Source organism: Lissotriton vulgaris, chromosome 10 (genome assembly GCF_964263255.1).
Source record: "Lissotriton vulgaris chromosome 10, aLisVul1.2, whole genome shotgun sequence".
Taxonomy (NCBI): Eukaryota; Metazoa; Chordata; class Amphibia; order Caudata; family Salamandridae; genus Lissotriton; species Lissotriton vulgaris.
Window position 1 is genome coordinate 982,076,896 of NC_141698.1, and position 21,162 is coordinate 982,098,057.

General features: G+C 46.9%; 1 protein-coding gene across 1 annotated transcript in view; it reads left to right on the top strand.

Moving 5' to 3' along the window:
• THSD7A (thrombospondin type 1 domain containing 7A) overlaps nt 1-21,162 on the top strand; it is a 959,544-nt gene that overhangs the window by 919,651 nt on the left and 18,731 nt on the right. The window contains exon 27 of the mRNA XM_086941983.1: nt 4,436-4,523. Coding sequence (XP_086798109.1) covers nt 4,436-4,523 — 88 coding nt within the window. The remainder of the gene's footprint in view (nt 1-4,435; nt 4,524-21,162) is intronic.

Sequence of the window (21,162 nt, forward strand, 5' to 3'; positions counted from 1 at the left end):
GACAAAGAAAACAGAGTTACACCCGAAATAACAACAAATTGAGGCCTGTTAAAGAGGAGCGTGTTACACTTATTCTATTTAACCCTCCCTTAAACAGCAAGCTTCGTGCAAGTCATATCAAAAGCAAAAAGAAACCCACCAAGGAACCGGTCTTTTAGACTCTCTGTACTTCATTATGCAAAGGATCTTATCATTTTGGACCACACTAGAAATGGAATGCAGAGAGCACTGTACCAGCTAAATGCATATAACATTTGTAATAAACTCACTGTTTACACTGGAAAGACTAAGGTTATGATATTCGGCAACTACAAACATAAGTCGAATCAGCAATGAAGGTTTTAACCTACAGGTATTAACTGTAGTCAATAGTTAATCAAACTACAACTTCCATGACAGTATGGTCCTCCGAAAACCGCAAGCATAGTGTACATCTAGAAGTATTTTAAGAAAAGAGCGGCTGCAGTCACAGTTGCTCTCTGCAAATGAAACAAACACCTGCATAGCCTATAGGCCGAGGTAATAGCTTATGTTGTGCGTTCCACACTATTGGCTGCTGTTTCCTATGGCCATCAAACTATCAACAGCCATAGACAAGATGGAGGCACATTTCTACTGTTCTATAACATACAAGGCAGTCACTGCTACTTACTAGGTAAGAGCTAGAGTGCAAGGCATCGCATATCAAATATTACTACTCATTAGACACTGCCCACCCAGGAACTCTGAAGAAGGCCCTTCTTAAGATGTATACGTCTGTACATAATCTCTGGGGGTCATATCTAGCAGCTGTTGCTAATGACTTAAAGATCAGTCTAGACTCATTCTCTGCATTAACTGTTACACCATCGTCCATCAGGTCAATTAAGACCACTACTATATTGGCATAGAGTCAAATATACTCCGGCTTTAGGAGTACTATAAAGCTTTTAAAGAAATAGTGGACTTAGATAAATCTCACAAGAAGTGGCTATGTTACGTTAGGGAGGCATTGGCCATGCTTGGCTTTGGGGAGGTTTGGCTGAATAATAGAAACCTGCAACAGTTGTCTTAAGAAAACTTAAAGTCTACTTTTTGGGCCAATAAGTGGGGTCAGGTTGTTTGAAATGCGAACCACCATATCTTAAATAATTATTTTTTAAATATGATCTTATAACCATGTCCGAACCAATCCTTGACTACATAACCTCTCCAACTGCTAGACTTCTATATCTCAAATTGTGATATGGTTATTTTTTCTTTTAAGTTTGATTCATTGAGGAAAAAAAAGGGGAGGGGAAAGGAGGGGGATAAGATTTACAATAAGTAGATGGATGAAATAAGCATTACAAAAACACAATTTCATAAAAAGTAAGCATAATAAGCATGAAGAATTATGAACATATCATATGAATATAAATAAAAAGTGAAATACATTACATTGAGACTCAATAATGATAGCAATCAAATAATAAGAAAAACAGGTAATAGGAAAATCATGGGGGTTTGCTTACTTCAACTGTTGCAGAATCTGGAGAGGGATGTGCAGGAGCAGAGGAAGAGAGATATGTTACCAAAGGAAGCCAAATCAGGTCACGTTTGACAGCTAGGGAGATGGGAGATATATCATTGGTATCTAGACGATGATTAAAACAGACCGCATTCCACCAAGACTGATAGGAAATATTTGCAGCCTGTTTCCAGTTTGAAGTGATGATATGAAAAGCTACAGCAAGCGATATGGTTATTTAACACTACGTTCTTATTGCTCCCAATGGAAGACCAGTTCTGGTCGGACTACTCTGTGTCCAGTTTGTCTACAAGCAGATGAAACATTGGTTCACTTTTTCTTTTTCTGCCAGAATATGAGCTTCTGAGAAAAAACTGAATTCTTCCAATATGGAGACAACTTGAATGTAGGCACTGCTATCCTGCACTTACATTGCTGCACACACAGACACAGGAGAGACAGATATGTGTGCAGTCTCCAAATATTTGCAGAGGAGCTGGATTATCAGAACTAAAGCCTTAGCCTAATTAACTGATGATTCCAAGGTGTCTCTTTTAAACCTTGATACATATGAAATTTTAGGAGGGGTTTTGTTTGGTTGAAGATTTGTACCTGTCACTTAACACCAAGATGATGTGCCAATAACTGTCTCTGTTTATATGTTGATGTGTTAGAATTGGTACGATTTAAGGGTACACTTGTTGGTCTGTGTTCTCTTTTAATATGGTGTATGTGTTTTGTATGTTTTTATGTATGTTAACCCATTTTCTAAATGCATCATTGTGGATGTATTATTCTTTATGTACTTTTAAAGAAACAATAGTTATTTTATTGCCTTCGTTTGTATTATAAACTGGACTTTATTGGCTTATAACCCGAATAAAGTATTGTGATGATGATGATAATGACTACCCAACTCTTTGGTGTTGATTTTATCAACGTACAAAGTCAAAAAGTAAAGCCCTGAAAAGAATCAAACTAGGCATGAGTAATACTTTCTTCAAATGCATACAACCTAATCGTATTTTGCGCAATTAGTTGGGGGAAAGAAGAGGGAGCTCTTTTGTGTGCATATGTGCATGCACCTTTCTCGTCTTCTCATACATGTCTCTTTCTCTATCATGCTTGTTCACTCTCTTGTCTTTTCCTCTCTTCCTCATGTCTCTGTAGTTTGATTCTTAAAGAATTATGCTTCCCTGCTGTGCACGTACCTAATTGCACTTCTTATCATCCCTGCTCTTTTTCTGTTAGAGGTTCATTCATTTCACTTCTGTAATGGGATGAAATCTGCAATTGTTTCATCCCACCGTAGCTGTTAAGGAATCCATGTAGGCAATGATCCATTGCCTATAGTATGGTATGTAGACTCACATCTATTCATCTTGGGATGCTAAGCTGATTGCCAGTTTCCCAATGTAGAGTACAGAGTACACTTGAGTACTTCTCTTTCTATATGATACTGACATTTCAAGTTTATTCTAATGTGCTAAAACATATATATATTAGAAATAATATTGATGACCAAAATAGGGACAAGGCGAGACTATCTAGTTTACTATAGGGATACTATATTTAATTACTCATAAGTGCTTTGATATTATATTTCTTTACGGTATGTGGATGCTGAGTAAAGAATAATGAATCTGCACTTACCAACCTTTATTTACTGCTATAATATTTTAGCTGGTATTTTTGTTTCATTTCCGTATTTTGTTTTTGGGTCTCGGATGGAAATGCTATAGAATGCTTCATGTGACAGAAACTGCATGAGTTATAAAAGGACCATCATGAATTCATTGAAGACAGATCATTTTTGAAGAACATTAGCTTTCTTGTGATGCTGAAAGCTCAATGGTTTTAAAGAACTGTGGATTGTATATTTTCTTCACTGGGCACTATGTAAATTGTTTATGATGAGTATGACTTAGTTGGCTGTAGGGTGTCTCTTTCAGTCAACATGCATAAACTGGAAATATACATATATGGGTTTGGTGTATGGAAACTCACAACACAGGCCTTTCTGTATTGCTCTTCTTTCTATGCCAAAGCTCATGCTGGGTAAGGGAAGTCAAGAATGAGCGCATAGCCTGCAAATGAAGGATGGGCGGTCTTAAATTTGCATCTGCTGCCCAGAGTCTAGGGGGCCGATTCACAGAACTAACTTAGGACAAAATCCTAAACTAACTACTTTTGGTATTCACAGAAGGCATTTAGTAGTAGTAAAGTTAGGATTGTGTCTTAAGTTTGACTTAAGACAAATGTAAGACAGACTTAAGGCAGACTTAAGACAAAATCCTACCTTAAGTCTGTCTTAAGTCTGTCTTAAGTCTGTCTTAAGTTTGTCTTAAGTCTGTCTTAAGACTGTCTTAAGTTTGTCTTAAGTTTGTCTTAAGTCAAAATAAGACAAAATCCTAACTTTACTACTACTAAATGCCTTCTGTGAATACCAAAATTAGTAAGTTTAGGATTTTGTCTTAAGTTAGTTCTGTGAATCGGGCCCTAGATACCTATGTTATGCTTCCACTATGTGGCCATGGACAAAATGCATATTTTCCCAAAATCTGTTCGCTTTCAGATTCGTAAACCTACAATATGTGTAAGTTGTGTTCAGTGGCGTAGCTGGTGGGGAGTGAACAAGTGGTCTGTCGACCACCACCCCCCTGGAACAAGTCATCTGTCAATTGACAGTCCCAATCTTACATGCACCAGGCGGCCGGGTGGCAAACTCAGGGATCACCCGGACGTAAATAGGTCTAGCTATGCCGCTGGTTGTGCAGCTAATTTTCAAATTAAAGATGTAATTTTACTTAATAACCTTGAAAGTTTCTAACTAAATAACAGCTTCTAACACTTAACTCTAGTTAAAAGGTCTCCATTTTAATTTGAGTTATGAATTATTTTTCGAACTAACCTCTAAAACTAATGACTAACATCCATTCTTTTTAGATGGGCGATTGAAGACCTGGGTCTACGGTGTGGCTGCTGGAGCTTTTGTTTTGCTGATCTTTATAGTTTCTATGATCTATCTTGCATGGTGAGTTGATTGATAATTCAGATTGATAATGCCTATTGATTGAGGTGTGCACAATGAACTACATGAAGAATGCAATTTTCACTAAACTGAGACTAAATCCACTAACATCTGGTATAGTTTAGCATCAATGAATGACAGGAATGCCTAATGAGTGTTTAATATTGTTTGCTTTTAACTCAATGAATGCATACCTTATGCCTGTGTCACACAGATGTGTTTGTGAATTAGTAAAAATTTCAAAAGCTATGCAGGATCATAAGAGCAGCAGTGCTTTGCATAACATCATAGTTTCAAATAATTCCATTGTGACTTGTCAACAAAATAGTTGTTCAATTTGTATACTAATCATTTAAGTTTTCACGACTGCAAGTCTCTGGAGAACATTTGAAATAATCATGTAGCCCATATTCATTTTAAAATTTAACACCACAATTTCTCATGCATACAAGTCTTTCAGATTTCAAATGAAACCTGAAATTTCAAGTAATGTTGGCAGAACATTGATTTGTCTAGATTGCCTGATGCATGAAAATAAGCACTGGTTTTATTCATATCTACTTATGAATTTGTTAACTATACGGAAATGTCCATACGGAGCGGTAATATATGTTCGAGGCATGTGAGATGTAGATTCACATGTTGTGCATAACCTGCTGTCAAGTGTTGGCTCCTTTCAGTGATAGTGCGCATGGGCATCAACTCCATTGTTTGATTGTTTTTCTCCCCCATCGGGTTCGGTCGTGAATTACTGCGCTCCGGTTTGACACCATTCCTTCGGTATCCCTCGGTGCGCAGGAACTCACCCTCGACGGTATTGTTTCCGATCGCGTCTCCCATTCTATAGCGTATCTCATTTTCTTATTAAAACTATCTTTCGATTGGAAGCCTCATGGAAAGCCTCAGGCCAACCCGGGCCGGGCCGACCCGAATTCAATGCAACAAACATGCTTCAAATTCAACCCTCAGTGCCACACGAAATACCCACACACCGACTCACACAAAGTGTGTAACCTGTGTTTGTCTCACGAATACAGAGTAGAGGACTGCGACGCGTGGCAGGCTTTCTGCTCCAAGAAAACACTTTGTGACCATCGGGCTCAATGTCGCGACATACAGAGCCAGCACACAAGCTCCAGTCCGGACATTTTTGGGCAATAATCGGACGAAGAGGCCAGGGAGGCCATAAGAACCGAGGAGGAGTAGGAGTTGAGCTCCATCTCAGAGCTCGACTCCGACCAAGCGGTAGACATCCCACATGGACAATGTACTGTAAGTACAGATCCTCCTTGTCCCAAGATCCAACTCCACATAAAAAGAAGGCTTTGATTCAACCCGCACCCTCGGACCCCGGTCGGCACGAGACCGTGCTTCTGATGCATCACTTTCTGACTTGGCACCGAAGCCTACTAAAAAAACCTTCCGGCTCTGAAAGGATGAGAGCTTCAGGGTCAAAACACAAGTCCAGCTCTGACTCACACCATTCGGCCCTGAAACACAATACGGATCTGAAGACACCAACGCCTAAGACTCCGGTACTAAAACAGTCAGATGTGCTGGAATCACCAAAAAAGCACAGTTTTGACGCTCCGATCGACAAACCGGATCCAAAACATAAAGTGCTTTATATTCATCCACAGACTGGACACTTCACCACTAAAGTGACTTTAAAAAGAAGGACTTGTACAGAAGAGGAATATTGCATTCCTTTGAAGAAGAGAACTGTTTGAACTAACCCTACCCCTCCTCCTCTTCCTCTTCCTCTTCCATAACCTACTTCCCCTAATTTTCAACCAATTTCACCTGAGCATTCACCAACACATACACCTGACAACCAGGATGAGGGGAATGGCAATGGGGATGATGATCAGGCTCTACAAGATCCATTGGACGATTACAACATCAATTCGCCCACAGGCAATGATCTCGACTTGTACCCTAAAAAGCCTTCTCCACCAGATGACAGTGTAGGCTACATTGTATTACTTGGTAAAGCTGCCAACTATCATGAGGTGCAGCTACATAATATATCCCTAGATAGGATTTACTATTTGAAACCCTTGGAAGCTCAAAAAAGTCATCACACACACTACCCATGCTGAAAGGGATGATCAGGCATGTAGATAATATCTTCAACGACCCTGTCAGGGCTCATATTCTTACGCCTAGGGTAGATAGGAAATACAAGCCAGCACCTTCAGACCCAGTATATATAAGGGGACAATTACCATTAGACTCCATGGTTGTGTCCAATGCAAGGAAAGATCCAACTCCCAAACTATAGAAGATTCTCCACCCTTGGATAAAGAATCCAAACGTATTGATGCTTCGGGGAAAAGGGTGGCCTATCAGGCAGCACATTTCTGGTGTGTCTCTAACACTCAGGCATTGCTAGCATGATACAACTGTGCGCACTGGGAAGAGTTGGAGCAATTAATCCAATTTATGACCCAGGAACATAGATCTAAAGCACAAGACCTGGTGCATGAAGGACAAATTATTTTTAACAATGCAATAAGATGCTCCCTAGATGCTGCAGACACTGCCTCTAGAGCTGTAAACACCAGCATTCTTTTAAGGAGATACGCCTGGCTCTGTATATCTGGGTTCAATTACAAAGTTCAAACCTCCATATTAAATACACCCTTTGATAAGGAGCCCCTATTTGGCCCAGTGGTAGATTCCTCACTAGAAAAGGTGAAGAAAGACACTGAAGTGGCCAAATCCATTGGAACCATTCAGGCAACACAAAGCAGTGGTTCCTTTTGGTGCTCTTTCTACTGCGGAGGCTCCAAAAATACCTCCACGGACACCACCTCCACCTACTCGGGCAATAACCAGCCCTCTCTCCATTACGTCCACTCCTGGCCTGCTTCTCAACTCTACAGTGCACTCATCAATTCTAGGGGGCCCAGGTCCTAATGAACACAGCTTTCGCGCCTGTGGTCACATACAAATAACGAGGGGGGGGGGGAAGGGGGAGGGAAGGAAGGACGGGGGAGGGGAGAGGAAGAGAAAAATAGAGGGGCAAAGAAAAAGAAAATAAGGGGGGGGGGAAGGGGGGAAGGGTGGAGAAGCATCCCCGCTCCAAAAACCTACCTAACCATACAGAACCCCCCCAACTACCATACCCCAACCCACCCCCTGTACTGTGCCATTACCATCAGCTCTCTCTTCATATCGACCCTCCAGTAATCCCCGCTATACAATGCCAGCCCCGTCCGATCAGACAGGCGGGTCCGGTGGCGGCGTCAGCCGTAGCAACCTAAGATATCTGGGACAGGTGATCTCTCGAAACTCAGAGCACAACAGGCTATGAAAGGGCGCCCACAGTTCCTCAAAAGTATCAGTGTCTCCCAGGGCTACTAAGGACATCTTCTCCATTCCAAGGACATGCCATAATCTATGCAGCCAGCCAACTACAGAGGGAAGTGTGGTAGAGCGCCAATGTATGAGAATATTTTGCACCGCTGACCCCAGAGCAATCGCAATCTGTCTACCCCTCCTGGACCTAAGGGGATACATCAACCCATTTGGCAATCCCAGTAGAACATAGGCAGGGAACCTCGGCAGCTCTATCCCAAAACATTTGTCCACCTCACCCAGGACCTCCTCCCAATAAGGAGCCAGAAGGGGGCATTCCCACAGTATGTGTGTAAGTGTACCAGTATTGCCACAGTTGCGCCAGCACGTTCCTGGTATTGCCCTGTCCATCTCGTGCAGTTTCTCCGGGGTGCGGTACCAATAGGTCGAGATTTTGGTGAAGGTCTCCGTAAGACCCGTGTGATAGGCCGAGTGGCGTGCGCGGAAGGAGATATGTTCCCATTCCTTGTGGCTCAACACTCGCCCGAGCTCCCGTTCCCATCGTTCCCGACCGGGGTTGTGAATATGAAAGGAGGGGGGCTGCAGCATTTTATACAAATCTGAGATCAGTTTAGCGTCCGACGTGCGAGTGATTAACCAGCGCTCATACACCGTGATCTCCCGGTTTGCCGTATCGCGCACCTGGGGTTGAAGTGCCCAGTTAAGCGCCTGCATGTATCGCATGCGCTCCGCCTCTGGGAGGCCGTAATCCCGCCGCAAGTCTTGGAAGGGGACAACTCCCTCAGGGCTATACAAATGATACAAGGTGCAGCAACGGGCCGCCCGCCAGCGCTCATAAGCACCGTGCTCCATCCCGGGGCCGAAGTCCGGGTTGCCAATGAGCGGCGTAAAGGGAGAGGGGAAGGTAGTAAGCTCATGCCTAACAGCCACCGAGTCCCACGTCCGAAGCGGGACCCGCGTCACCAAAGACGCGTAGAGGTTAGGGGGTCGGTGGGCCCGCCTCAAGAATGGTACTTCCTGTAGCGTCCCACCCGCCACCGCCCGATCCTGGAACAGCCAGTGCTTATCAGACTCCCACCGGCTCCATTCCACCAGATAGCGGAGTTGGGCGGCCTGGAAATATTTCCGCAAGTCCGGTATCCCCAGCCCCCCAGAGTCGGGCGCCAGCGTAGCGATGCTCCTCTTAATCCGCGGCCTGCGACCCTGCCATACAAATCGTGCGATGGCCGACTGGGTCTCCGCGAGCCACCCCGCGGGGGGCTGGAGCGGCAACGCCCTGAAGAGGTAAAGCACCTGAGGCAGGAGGGTCATCTTCACCGCGGCCACCCTGCCTAGCAGCGACAACGTGCCCTTATCCCACCGGCCTAGTTCCTCTCTGATTTTCGTGCTCAAAGCCGCATAATTGGCCGTGACCATCGCCGGGAGGGAGGGCGCCAACAGGATCCCTAAATATGGAATCCGGTCCTTGGACCAGCTCAGAGGGTAAAGCCTCTGTAGTTCCGCTCTGGTGGCGCTAGCAAGCGAGATGTCAAGGGCGGCTGACTTCCCTAAGTTCACCTTGAAGCCCGCCACTTCGGTGAATAGGTCCAATTCCGCAATGCAAGCCGGTAACGACCTCCGCGGGTCTTCTAACGTCAGGATGACATCATCAGCGTACAGGCTAATCGCATGATGGAATTCACCCATCTTGACTCCGACAATGTCGGGGTTCTGCCTAACCCTTTGAGCAAATGGCTCCATGTATAGGGCAAAGAGCAAAGGGGACAGTGGGCACCCCTGTCGCGTACCCCGTTCAATGGGAAAGGGCCGAGAGCTGCCTCCATTCACTCGGACCACTGCAGATGGGAACCGGTAACAATTGAAGATCAGATGACGGAACTTCTCACCTATCCCGAACTTGCCCAGGACCTTCTCTAGGTAGGGCCAATGCACCCTGTCGAAAGCCTTCTCCGCGTCTATGGACAGGAGCATCCTCTCACCTGGGATCCTGGAGGCCTTCTCAAGAATGTGGGTCACCCTCTTTGTATTGTCTACTGTTTGCCTGCCAGGCACAAAGCCCGCTTGATCCGAATCAACCATGCCCGGGAGATGCAGTGCCAGACGTGCCGCTAATATGCTGGTGAACACTTTCAAATCCGTGTTCAGCAACGAGATAGGGCGATAGGACCCACAGGCGGTCCTGTCCTTGCCCGGTTTCGGGATCACGGAGACCGTGGCCTGAAGAAATTCGGAGGGGATGGCACCCGGCTCCGCAAAGGTGTTGAAGAGGCGGGTCAGCAGAGGCGCCAACTCCTGACAGAAGGTCTTATAAAACAGAGGGATAAAGCCATCCGGTCCTGGGGCCTTGCCCGGTTTGAGCCGGGATATCGCCGTGATCACCTCCTCGACACGGATGTCACGTTCCAGATACTGAGCCTGATCTGGCGTTAACGACGGGAGCGGCACCGATTCTAGATAGTCCACCTCAGCCTGGGCAGAGGAGGCCTCTCCAGTGTAGAGGTCAGCGTAAAAGCTGCGAAAGACGTCTGCTATTTGCTCATCAGCCGTGACCAAACCTCCGGCCGAGTCAACCAGTTCCTTCACTCGGTGCTGTTGGTGCTGCACCCTGAGTTTGTTGGCCAAGAGCCGCCCGCACCGATCTCCCCCGTGTAATACTTGTGTTTCAGGCGAAGCATCGCATACTCCGCCCGGTCCGTGTCCAGGGCAGCCAAACGTTTCCTGGCTGCCTTCAGCTGCCTCCAAACCCTGGGGGCCCCCGTCCTATGATGTACCTGTTCCAGCTCCCTCACCTGCCGGGTAAGCTCATCCCTCTTGAGCTGTCGATCCTTATTCTCAGCCGAGGAGATAGCTATAAATTCGCCCCGGAGCACAGCCTTCAGGGCTGCCCACTGTGTCGCGCGAGAGGTGTCATCATTATCGTTCACACTCTGGAAATCCAAAATGGCCGCGTGGATCTGGTCCACTGTCGACCGCCTATTTAATAGCGTGTCTCGGAGCCGCCAGACCCCTCTCGGCCGAACCACCGGCGGCAGAGTGAAAGCACCCTCCACCGGCGCGTGTTCGGAAAGAGAGAGGACCCCCATATCTGCGTTCGAAGCCAAAAGGAGCATTGGACCCGACACAAGTAGATGGTCCAGTCGCGCATAGGACCTGTGAGCATGTGAGAAGTAGGAGTACGCGCGGGAGGTGGGGTGTAGGTGGCGCCACATGTCATGCAAGTCCAGCTCCTCAAGTCGAGTGCGAATCGAGCCCGAGAGCTCGCCCAACTGGTGGCGCCGCTGCACAGACCTGTTCATTGCCGCATCGAAAACTAGATTCAAATCACCCCCTAATACTATGTACCTATCAGAGGTGGACGCCACATCTTCTAGTGCCCTGTGCAAGAATTGGTCCTGGTGGTCATTGGGGCTGTAGATAGTGCCAACAGTCAGTACCAAACCCCCCACCCTGATCTTATATGCCAGAAGCCTCCCTTTCTGTTCCGCTACCTTGTGCAAGACCTCTCCCCTGAACCCCCTAGAGAACAAGATCGCCACCCCTGCCGTTTTAGAAGTGCTAGAGGAGAACAGCTGCGTGGGGAACTTGGGGGTACGCATTCTAGAGCAGTCCTCAGCCAGCAAATGGGTCTCCTGCAGCAGGCAGACATCCGCCTGGGAGTTCTCCAACAAAGATAACACAGCCCGCCTTTTAACCGGGTTATTCAGCCCTTTCAAATTTAGAGTGATCACTTTAAGAGCCATCAAGGAGGGGAATCATCGGAGCACACACCAAGAAGCAGAGCCCAGCAGGCAAACATGGAAGTCACCACACGAGGCCTCAGCACAGAGCAACTACGAACATCCCCATGGCACAGTACAGTCCCCGAACCCCAACACCCCGCAACTGGAAAAGCGCCCCCCTCCCCCCGGGACCCCACACATCCAAATCCACACCACTCCCAGCAACAAACCCCCCCGCTAGTCCCCAAATTCAAAACATCCCCCCGCCGGTCCCGTTCCCGTACCCCACTTCTCAAACTTTGCAAAAAAGACATTGTCCCAGTCCGGTCCTTATCGGACAAGGCCGAGGTAAATCAGTCTAGTGGACATCCAGCCAACACCTCCAGCACTCGCCATTCCTCCCCGCCCTCCCCCTGAATCCCCGCACCTGCAAGAAGAAAAAGCTAGAGCAGACTCCCCCCGGAGTAAGTTCAGGCCGTCAGGGCCACTTCGCCATTCGCCGCCACTCTGGAGGCCTCCTGGATGGCGGCCGCCATGTCCGCCCGGATCGTGGGCGAGCCCGGTCGTTCCGACGGTGGAGAGCTCCTCTCTCCCACCTGCTGCCATCCGTCACGAGTGCTTCGCCTACGACGCGGTGCCGGGGTGTCCGTATCAGATGCTGTGAGGCCCAACACCGCGCAAACATCCTGGAGGGACCGGAGCTGGTGCAAAGTACCGTTCCATCGAAAAATCAGGCGGAAAGGATGCCCCCAAGAGTACTGTGTCCCTTGCTCCCGGAGGAAGTCGGTAGCGATCTTGAACGATTTTCTATTTTGCAGCGTGACCGTAGATAAATCCTGATACAGGGCCACAGGGTGGTCTCGGAAGCGAAAAGGCTGCTGCCCACGCGCCTCGCGGAGGATCCGCTCCTTCAGGGGGAAGTCCGGGAGGAAGGCCAGAATGTCCGGGGCGGGCGCCGTGGCTCTGCGGGGGCGACCCACCCGATGTGCCCGGTCTATACGGATCCGAAAGTCTTCCGACTCCCCCAGAATTGCACGAAAGAGGGCCACCAGGTAAGCAGTCACGTCTTCACCCTCCTCACCGGACGGCACGCCACGGACCCTGATGTTATTCCGTCTGGATCGATTTTCGAGGTCCTCGGCGTGGGCCTGCAATTCAATCTGTTGTTCCCGCAGCCGCAGGACCTCCTGCTGCAGATGGGTGATCTCCTCGTCTCTAGAGTGACCAGCTTCCTCCACGGTGTTGACACGCTCCCCCAGGGAGTCCATCTCTCTCCGTACTTCACGGACCTCCCCGGCCACCTCACGCTTCAGCGTTTGAAAGTCCTCCCGCAGGGAACTGAAGAGCGACTCAAGAAATGATCTTGTCACCGGGGGTTCACCGCCATCCGCACCCCTGGCCGGGGCCAGGGAGGTCGTGGTGGGCTGAGTACCTCCACTACGCAGGGCGCCGCGCCCCAGCATGTCCGGCAAGGTTCGGTCACCCCTTCTCTGCCCTCTAGCGTTCGACATTTCAGCTGTGTAGGGGACGCCGAGGCTTTCCGTCCGGCAAAGAGAGCAGCCGTGCCGGCGCCGCTATACACCAGTCGGGGGCAGCGCCACACAGAGAGCACTAGGAAGGCCGAGCCGCCAGGCCGGAGTTCACAAAATGGCCGCCCTGTAATATCAATCGGCCAACGCCCAAGATGGAAGGCCTATCCTCGTCTCGGGTCCGGTAGCGAGAAATCCAGCCGGTAGGCAGACTCACGAAGCGATGGTCGCCGGGGTCAGCAATCCCGGGGAAAGATCTGCTCCAGGAGCACAATTCCACTACTCCACCACCATCGACCGGCCGGAGCGACCTCTCAGGACGAGCCCCTTCAAGCCACGGACCCGCGTAGCAGTTCGATGCCGGCTCCGCCTCCGCCTATCTCCTCCGCTCAACTCCGCTCCCTGCATCCACCGCTGGCCAGCTCCGCTTCGCTCGCGAAGTCGCCGTCGACTCCCACTCCGACAGCACAGGTACTTCAGCGGGCCTCGCACAGGCGGCAGAGCGCTCCGTCAGGTTCCGAAGCCCGGAGGTCTCGCGGCTCCCGGCTCACACACAGGCCGCTCAGCGGGCTCCGACCCAGGCTATTCCGGACAGGATCTCACCCCCAATGGGGCAAACAAGGCTCCACAATCGATCCACACCTCTACCGGGGGCTCCAGGCTCAGTCACCGCGTGATCCGGGGGGGAATCAGCGGTTACGAGCAGTGCAGGATTTCAGGGGTCCGGGAGCTCTCGGCGAGTGCGACCTCTCAGCCCGCCATCTTGGCCACGCCCCTCGTGCGTCACTTTTTGTGACGCACCAGCGGCGTACAAAACGCGCCTTGTTGCGCCATATTTAAAAAGTGACGCATCTAGGTAGATGCATCACTTTTTAAACCCCTGAGCCACATCATACCTGCGTCAGGTATAATGTATGCAGAGGGGGCGTTCCCCCGCAAAAAGCCTCGTAATAGTGACGCAGTGAAATCTTTGAGATTTCACTGCGTCACTTTTAGGATGCTGTTGCGTCAAAATCTTATGCCTGCCTCACAGCAGGCGTAAGACTGACGCAAGCCTTTTCACATGGGGCTTTCCCCATGGGAAAGGACGCATTGCTGGAGTTGCGTCACTTTTGTGACACACTCCAGCAATGCGTCACTTTTCATAAATGAGGCCCATTATGTATATAAAATTACAGAGATTAAGTCATTGCGCCACATCACATTTTAGATCAAGAAGTACTGTTTGGGTAATTTTTTAATGTAAGCACTATTTCAGGTCGATGTGTACCCAATTAGACCATTCTGGTAACTGTTTAGAGCAAAACTACAAATCCAAACACAAGCAGCAGTATTTTGAATGCAAGCAGCAGTTCCTTTTACATGTGCAGTCAATATATATTTCAGGTACATTGTTTGTCCCAGTGAACCGTTCAGTTAGTTTTGAGCGCAAAACTACCAATCTAAACATGGGCAGCTGTGTTTTGAACTCTAGTAAATGAAAATCAACTAAAAATTACATTTCTTACCCGATTGGAATGTTCGGGTCATTTTTTGAGTGTGATACACACCTATCATAGTTTTATATAATTTTGCGTAATTTTGTAGTAATTTTGTGAAACTATTCTGTAGCAAGTTGAAGGAGTTTCACACACCCCTACTTCATTCAACTTCCGCTCAGCAATGAATAGTACTCGTGCACCACTCCTTATTAATGGCCCTCTATCACCATGATTAAACAACTTGTGAGGAGGGATCTGCTCTAGGCCCTTCTCTAAACACAACATGCTTCTGCAACTAATTTGGCCTAATGTTGTACAGCGTATTCATAAGGATTTTACTTTTGACCTGGTACACTTTTACACAACCACACAACAAGATGGGTATTTTTGTTCTCTTCTACTCTCAGTCCCCTATAGTGTATTGCTTTACAAACTTGGCCATGGAAGGAACTTTAATCCAAATTATGAGTAAAACAGGAACTGATTCAAATGATTGTAATTCTGTATTAATGTGCTACACTTCAAGGGCAGGCCACCATTGTGCAATACAAAATACAGTAAGAAATAAAGAAATGTAATGTCTGAAACTACTTTATGTAACAATATAAAAAGGAGACGAGAAATTAGGGTTCTGTAGAAGGTTTATATGGGAAACAATTAAAAATAGCACCAAAAACATTCAGGGGCATCTGTAGGTAGGCGTTTGCGAATCGCAAACGGCGATTTGGTATTTAGGTGCCACATAGCAAAATAAGGAATCACAAACATTGCGATTCCTTATTTTGCTCATGCATTTAAGGAATCGCAATTTTGCGATTCCTTAAATGCTATGTAGTGGTGCATTTAAAATAGAGATTTGAGCTTTAGGAATCGCAAAATACCACCTACTCCAAGTAGATCGTATTTTGCAAATTCCTGTCATAATGCATTTTTTTTAATTCAAAGTGCCATGTGGCGCGCAGCCATGCCCTTAGGGCATGTATTTGCGCCACATGTACTTACAGGCACATTCCAGGGGTGCAACAGGTGTCCTTTGGATACCCTGGCACCCTTGTATTTGCGAATCTCAAATTGCGATTTTCTCAAAGAAAATTGCAATTTGAGAATGTATCCCTATTCATTCCTATGGGCCTCTTGGCCCATAGGAATAAAAATGTTGTATACTTGTAAAGCGCACAGCTGCCCGCACCGCGGGCGTCCCGGCACTGTATACCGCTGGGGAACCCGTCCTGGCTTTCCCTGTGAGATGGTTCCTTCTGGGCACCCCCGGCGTTGAAGGGGCCGTTGTGAAGATTAAGCAAGCTATTGCCCAGAGTGGGACCCAAAGTTAGAGTAGGCGCCGAGGCGAGAATTATCAGGCCCGCAGACATTTTGACCCAAGACCCTGCCACGTTGGGAATCGAACCCTGGTCCCGGGCCGATCTCAGCTTCCGGGTCTGCCGTCTCTAACCATTGAGCCACACTTCTCCACAATGAATGGAACAATCATTCCTTAATTGCGATGGCAATTTGCAAATTGCAATTAAGGAATTTTAGAGATTCTCAAAAAAATGTGAATTATTACCTACATTCCATTTAGCAATTCTCAAATAGCGATTCCTTAAAAATCGCTATTTGAGAATCGCAAAAAGTGAATTACCTACATATGCCCTGTGATGTCATAAGCTAATGCATTTAAAATGAATAGAAACAATAAAATGGAGAAGGAAAATCCAAAAGGAATTTAACATGGTTAACTTATAATAAATTAAACTTCTAGGTAAACAAATAACATTAAATGTTGCTGATAAATGTAAGAAACTCGAGGGGGTATTTACCCACCCCAAATAATAACCACAATCCTTGCTAGGGTGAACCACTAAAGTCATTAAATTAATTGGAGCCTTTGAATCTTTGTATCCTGCAAGTTTTTGGTGTGCTGGTTCACGGTAGCGGTGCTGTGGTGTTATGGCAGAATGGAGGTGTACCAGAGGGCAGGAACTACATCTCCCTGCAGTCCTTGCGACTAGGAAGCTGCCTACGCTGTTCACATATCAGGAAATGCTTAAAACTGGGCCAGGGCCCCCGCAGCACGAGGCGCGCACTGGCGAAGCCCGGGCCATGGGTGGGCCCGTCTGCGTCCCTCCGTGGCCGGTTGAGGCTTGGCTGGGCCCCCCCTCTTGGTCTGTTGCCCTGCTGTCCTGGGATTCCTGCTTGCCTATGACTGTAGTAACTACGATGTTCTAGGCTGCCGAAGTAGCTGTCCTTCACCCCAGTACCTGTTACCTGTCATCTTGAGTGACCCTACCAGTGACAAAGGAGGTAGGATTGTGTAGTGAGGTGCAGTGGACTGGGCTCATCCTATGACTGTTCTAATCTGATTAATACCCCAATATCATTGTTGCGGTTGATCTCTAGTCCAGTGGGTTAAGAGGTTCTGTTTTACCCCCTCTTTTGCCAGTGTCATCCGGCTTATCAGTTTCGTGCTTCTATCTCCCATTTATCTATGGTTAGGCGCAAGGATACCCCAGCTACAGCCTCGGTGAATGGAAAGACTGGCACCACTGCTACAGTTTCTACTATGGATTCCTTATTGCAGAGGGCAGCAGCAGTGATAGATAAGGAGATCGAGTTGGTGAACAGGTGCCTCTCGAGGTCTCCAATTAGCATTTCTCATCTTCCTCTCATAGACACTCTTGCATCTCAGACAGAGGGTGATGATGAACTCTTGAGCCTGTCCAGTAGCCCTGGGATTCTTGTGGACTCACAGATCGGCACTGGGGCAACTAGTGTGTTAATTATCCACTCTAAGCAAATGCCAACGCCAATGCCTCTCTCGCCTGTCACTATAATATGCAACAAGGGGGGTAATGACCCTATTTCTACCCAGGGATATGTCGCTTATATGAACAGTAAGCCGATGTAGGCATCTTCAGCCTGTAGAAGTGAAGATGTAAACCCGGCAGCTAAAGGGAACTTGCGGTTGGGCATTGGCTCTAAAAGGAAAATTCAATCTACTTGGGGTAAAGCGAAGAAACTGAAACTCAACATGGTCTCTAAACCCCCAGCACCCGCCACAGCACACCTTATCACTGTCCCTACCTTGGATGTTCCCGGGGCACTGGAAGCTTTCCAGGCAGTGATGACCAACCTGCTGGACTTAAAATTGGGTCCTATCCTTGATAGGCTGATTCGGATTGAGAAAACCATAGCATCCCAGATTATTAACGGCGTGCCGTCTCTAACAGCAGAGCCAAGTGTTGATTTGGGCCAGAGAAATGTTCGGGAGTTGACATGTGGACAAACCTGCTAAATACCATCATGGATCAGCCACAAAATTAACCACAGAAACAGTCTGTAATACAAGGGGGGCTTGGAGCAAAGAATATAGATGCTAGAGCTACAGATGAAAATCACTGTTTAAGGGCCGGGAGGTTGGTTAGCAGAGAGGCCCAGCTATCAAGTCTACCAGGAATTGACTTACCACCTGAATCCACCCCTTATGTAGTAGTCCTGTGGAATGTCCCAACTCTCCCCCGGGGGATTAACGAGGATTATGGGCAGTTAAAAAACAAAGTACTTCACTGGCTAAAAAAACAAAACTCCTTTGGGTGCACGGGTGGGTAAAAATATCATCATGGCCCGCAGAGTCAGTTGGATTGGTAGCTCCTGTAAAACGGGCACGGGCGATTGTGTTATTATTAACTTTGATAGCCCTCATCTTGTTGGAAGGATACTGTTCAGGGACTCACACCCAGCTTTTCTCAAACCTGGATCTGTTGTTAGGGCCTTACCATTGGGCTATTTTTATAAACCCGACCCCCCAGGGAATATGTATAGGAACATCTCCATGGAAGCTCCCCGAGGTGGGTGGTCACACATAGTTCAATCAACATCTTTGACAGGCTGTCAGTGTATTGCGCCTCCCACGCTGGAGTTAATTAATACATTCTCCCCATTAGCAAGGCTGGAGGAGTATGACTGACTTAGAAGCTTTTCATTTTCTGGCATCAAACTCGATTTAATTATTCAGCAGTCACCAGTGGTAGTTGAGGGGGACTCTTGCATGTTTGCTAATAATATTCTAACATGGAACATTGCGGGCCTGGCTAAAATGTTTCACGACCCAATATGGTTGCAATTTGTGAATCATTTCCCTGTGATTTGTTTACAGGAAACGTGGGTGGTGGAGTGTGATTTATTTTTGGAAGGATATTAGGCTTTTTTGTGCCAGTCTCCCCTTCAGTGGGTGGAAAACCTAAGGGTGGGCTCGTTTCTTATATATCCCTGGCAGTCGACTGCCAGATTCAGGTTGTGCCATCTCCAAGCCCAGGAATACTGGTGTTAATATTAAAAATGGGGGCTACTAGATTGGGTCTCATTAATTTTTATAATTCCGTGGCTTGCCCTTCAGGTGTCTGTAATATTACAGCCCGGGTACATTTATAAGGCAGTCCTTTGGCTCTATTCTACATAACCTCCTGGTTCTCAGTGATTTTAACATCTACCCTTGAGAGACCTGCATTTCCAAGTTAGGCTGCACGCGGATCAGGGGGATTTACTTTGAACATCTTGCCCAGGGGCAACTACTAAATAATCTATAAAATGAATTTGATATGATGTCCTTATCTGATCTGCATAGTATATTTCCCGTCCACACCTTTAAAGGGAGAGGTAGGGGGTCTTTTATAGATTATATTTTAATTTCATCTTCTTTACAAACTTTATTCTGTGGTTTCAACATCGTACAGAGTGTCTATAGTAACCATAACCCACTTTGTGTCCAAATGTGTGGCCCGCTTTTAGAACAAATTAGTAGTGCGGCAATTAAGAGTACGCTTAGACCAACTAAAGGCACACATCGACTTAAATGGTCCCAGATTTCTCCAGGTGACTTTTATTGTGCTTCTGAGTTAGCGTTGTGTACCTCTGCAGGTACTTCCCTTTATGAGGTTATCAGTGCCTATAAATTCATCTCCTTATACATAACAACAAGGGCACCCAATCGAGTCAGCACAGGACCTCGGGGAACATATTAATGAAGACAACAGTGGTCCCATGCACAAAAGAATTTAGAGCGCAAAATAAATATAGACACATTGGAAACTATATTAAGTACTGACTTGTCCAGCCGGACAGAGGTCCAATTTTTACTTTAGACAACAAATGTTTTGAAAAGATACCTTCAACAATTCTATAGAGAAGGGCACAAGCCTGTACCCAAACATGTACAAATTGTCATAGTGAGCAAGGTAGACAGAAAATAGAGCAGAGTTTTTAGGCAAAAGCTGTTGTTTTCTGTAGATATTACAGTAACAGAAATTCCATTAACACCATTACTAACCGTATAATAATTTGTACATTTCACAGTATATGGTGTTTAAATGTCGACGGCGTTTCGATTCCATTTAAAGAATCACAGGGATCATCATCAGGACTGAATAATGCCTAAATATTGCAAGCCATGATAGCCTAAAGGGAAAGGAGAAATGGAAAGATCATACAAGGAAGGACGCGTGTTAAGAATACCTTAAAAAATACACTGTAACAGTGACTTGTTTATACCATCAAGAAATAGTGACAAGACTTGTTGCCTTAAGGGCCTATACATACAATGCTGGGCGTGGAGGATCAGATAACCTGAGCCCCTAATAAGTAGAGACAGAAGTACATATTATACAGTCAGAGGCACTCTAGAAATGAAAGTGTAGTGACTGTGAGACTAATTACTACTTGCATGTGAGCGAGGTTGTGACTAAACCGATAATAGTGCAAAAATGACGACAAACATCGCAATGGTCGTGAGTACGGTTGTGGTTTAACCCATAGGTGTGTCAAAAAGTGTGAAAATGACGATAAACGGCGAGATTCGATTTACGTGGGGCCGGAGTGAGCAGTGAAGACATCCCACAAAAGATACGTGCTTACCATGAGGAACAGCCTGAGCACATTTGGTGCCGGCCAGGTACAGAATGGCGAGTTTAGGATCTAGGGGTAACGAGAGCGGTTCGTTAGTGATGGAGATCAATTCTATTTGTGGATTTACAGGATTATACAATTGATTACGCTTACCACTTTTGGAACAGCAGGTGTTCCGTTCTGATTTGTTATAGGGAAACAATTTCCGTTTTGGACTGGGATCAACCTCCTAAAAAAAAGGAGTTGGCGAGGCTGTGAAGCTACATGCATTGTGTGCGGAAAATACGGAAGGATTCAGGCTTACCCCGTGTCCGGCAGATATTACCAAGGACGCGCCAGCAGTATGCTTGGTCGTGTCAGGAAGGAGCCTAAAACATAACAAAGGGATTTAGGAACTGAATTCTTTTAGAACCATATTCCCAAGGGTAGCTGCGTTACAATCGAGGAGCTTACCTTTTCAGTGGGCTGCAGTAGCTTCCCTGGCCGATGCAATGGCAGACCGGGAAGACCGAGCTATATCAAAGCATATGATTGGCCAAGGGGGAGTCACATGCCGAAATAAAAATAAAGGAAGGACACCGAGGCAGCCATATTGGGTATGAGGTAGCATGCCTCTAGAAGTTAAGGCTCCCTATCGTTGAATAGGGGCCACATGTGAAAGTGGTCCTACGGCCCTAGTGAGTGAGTGATA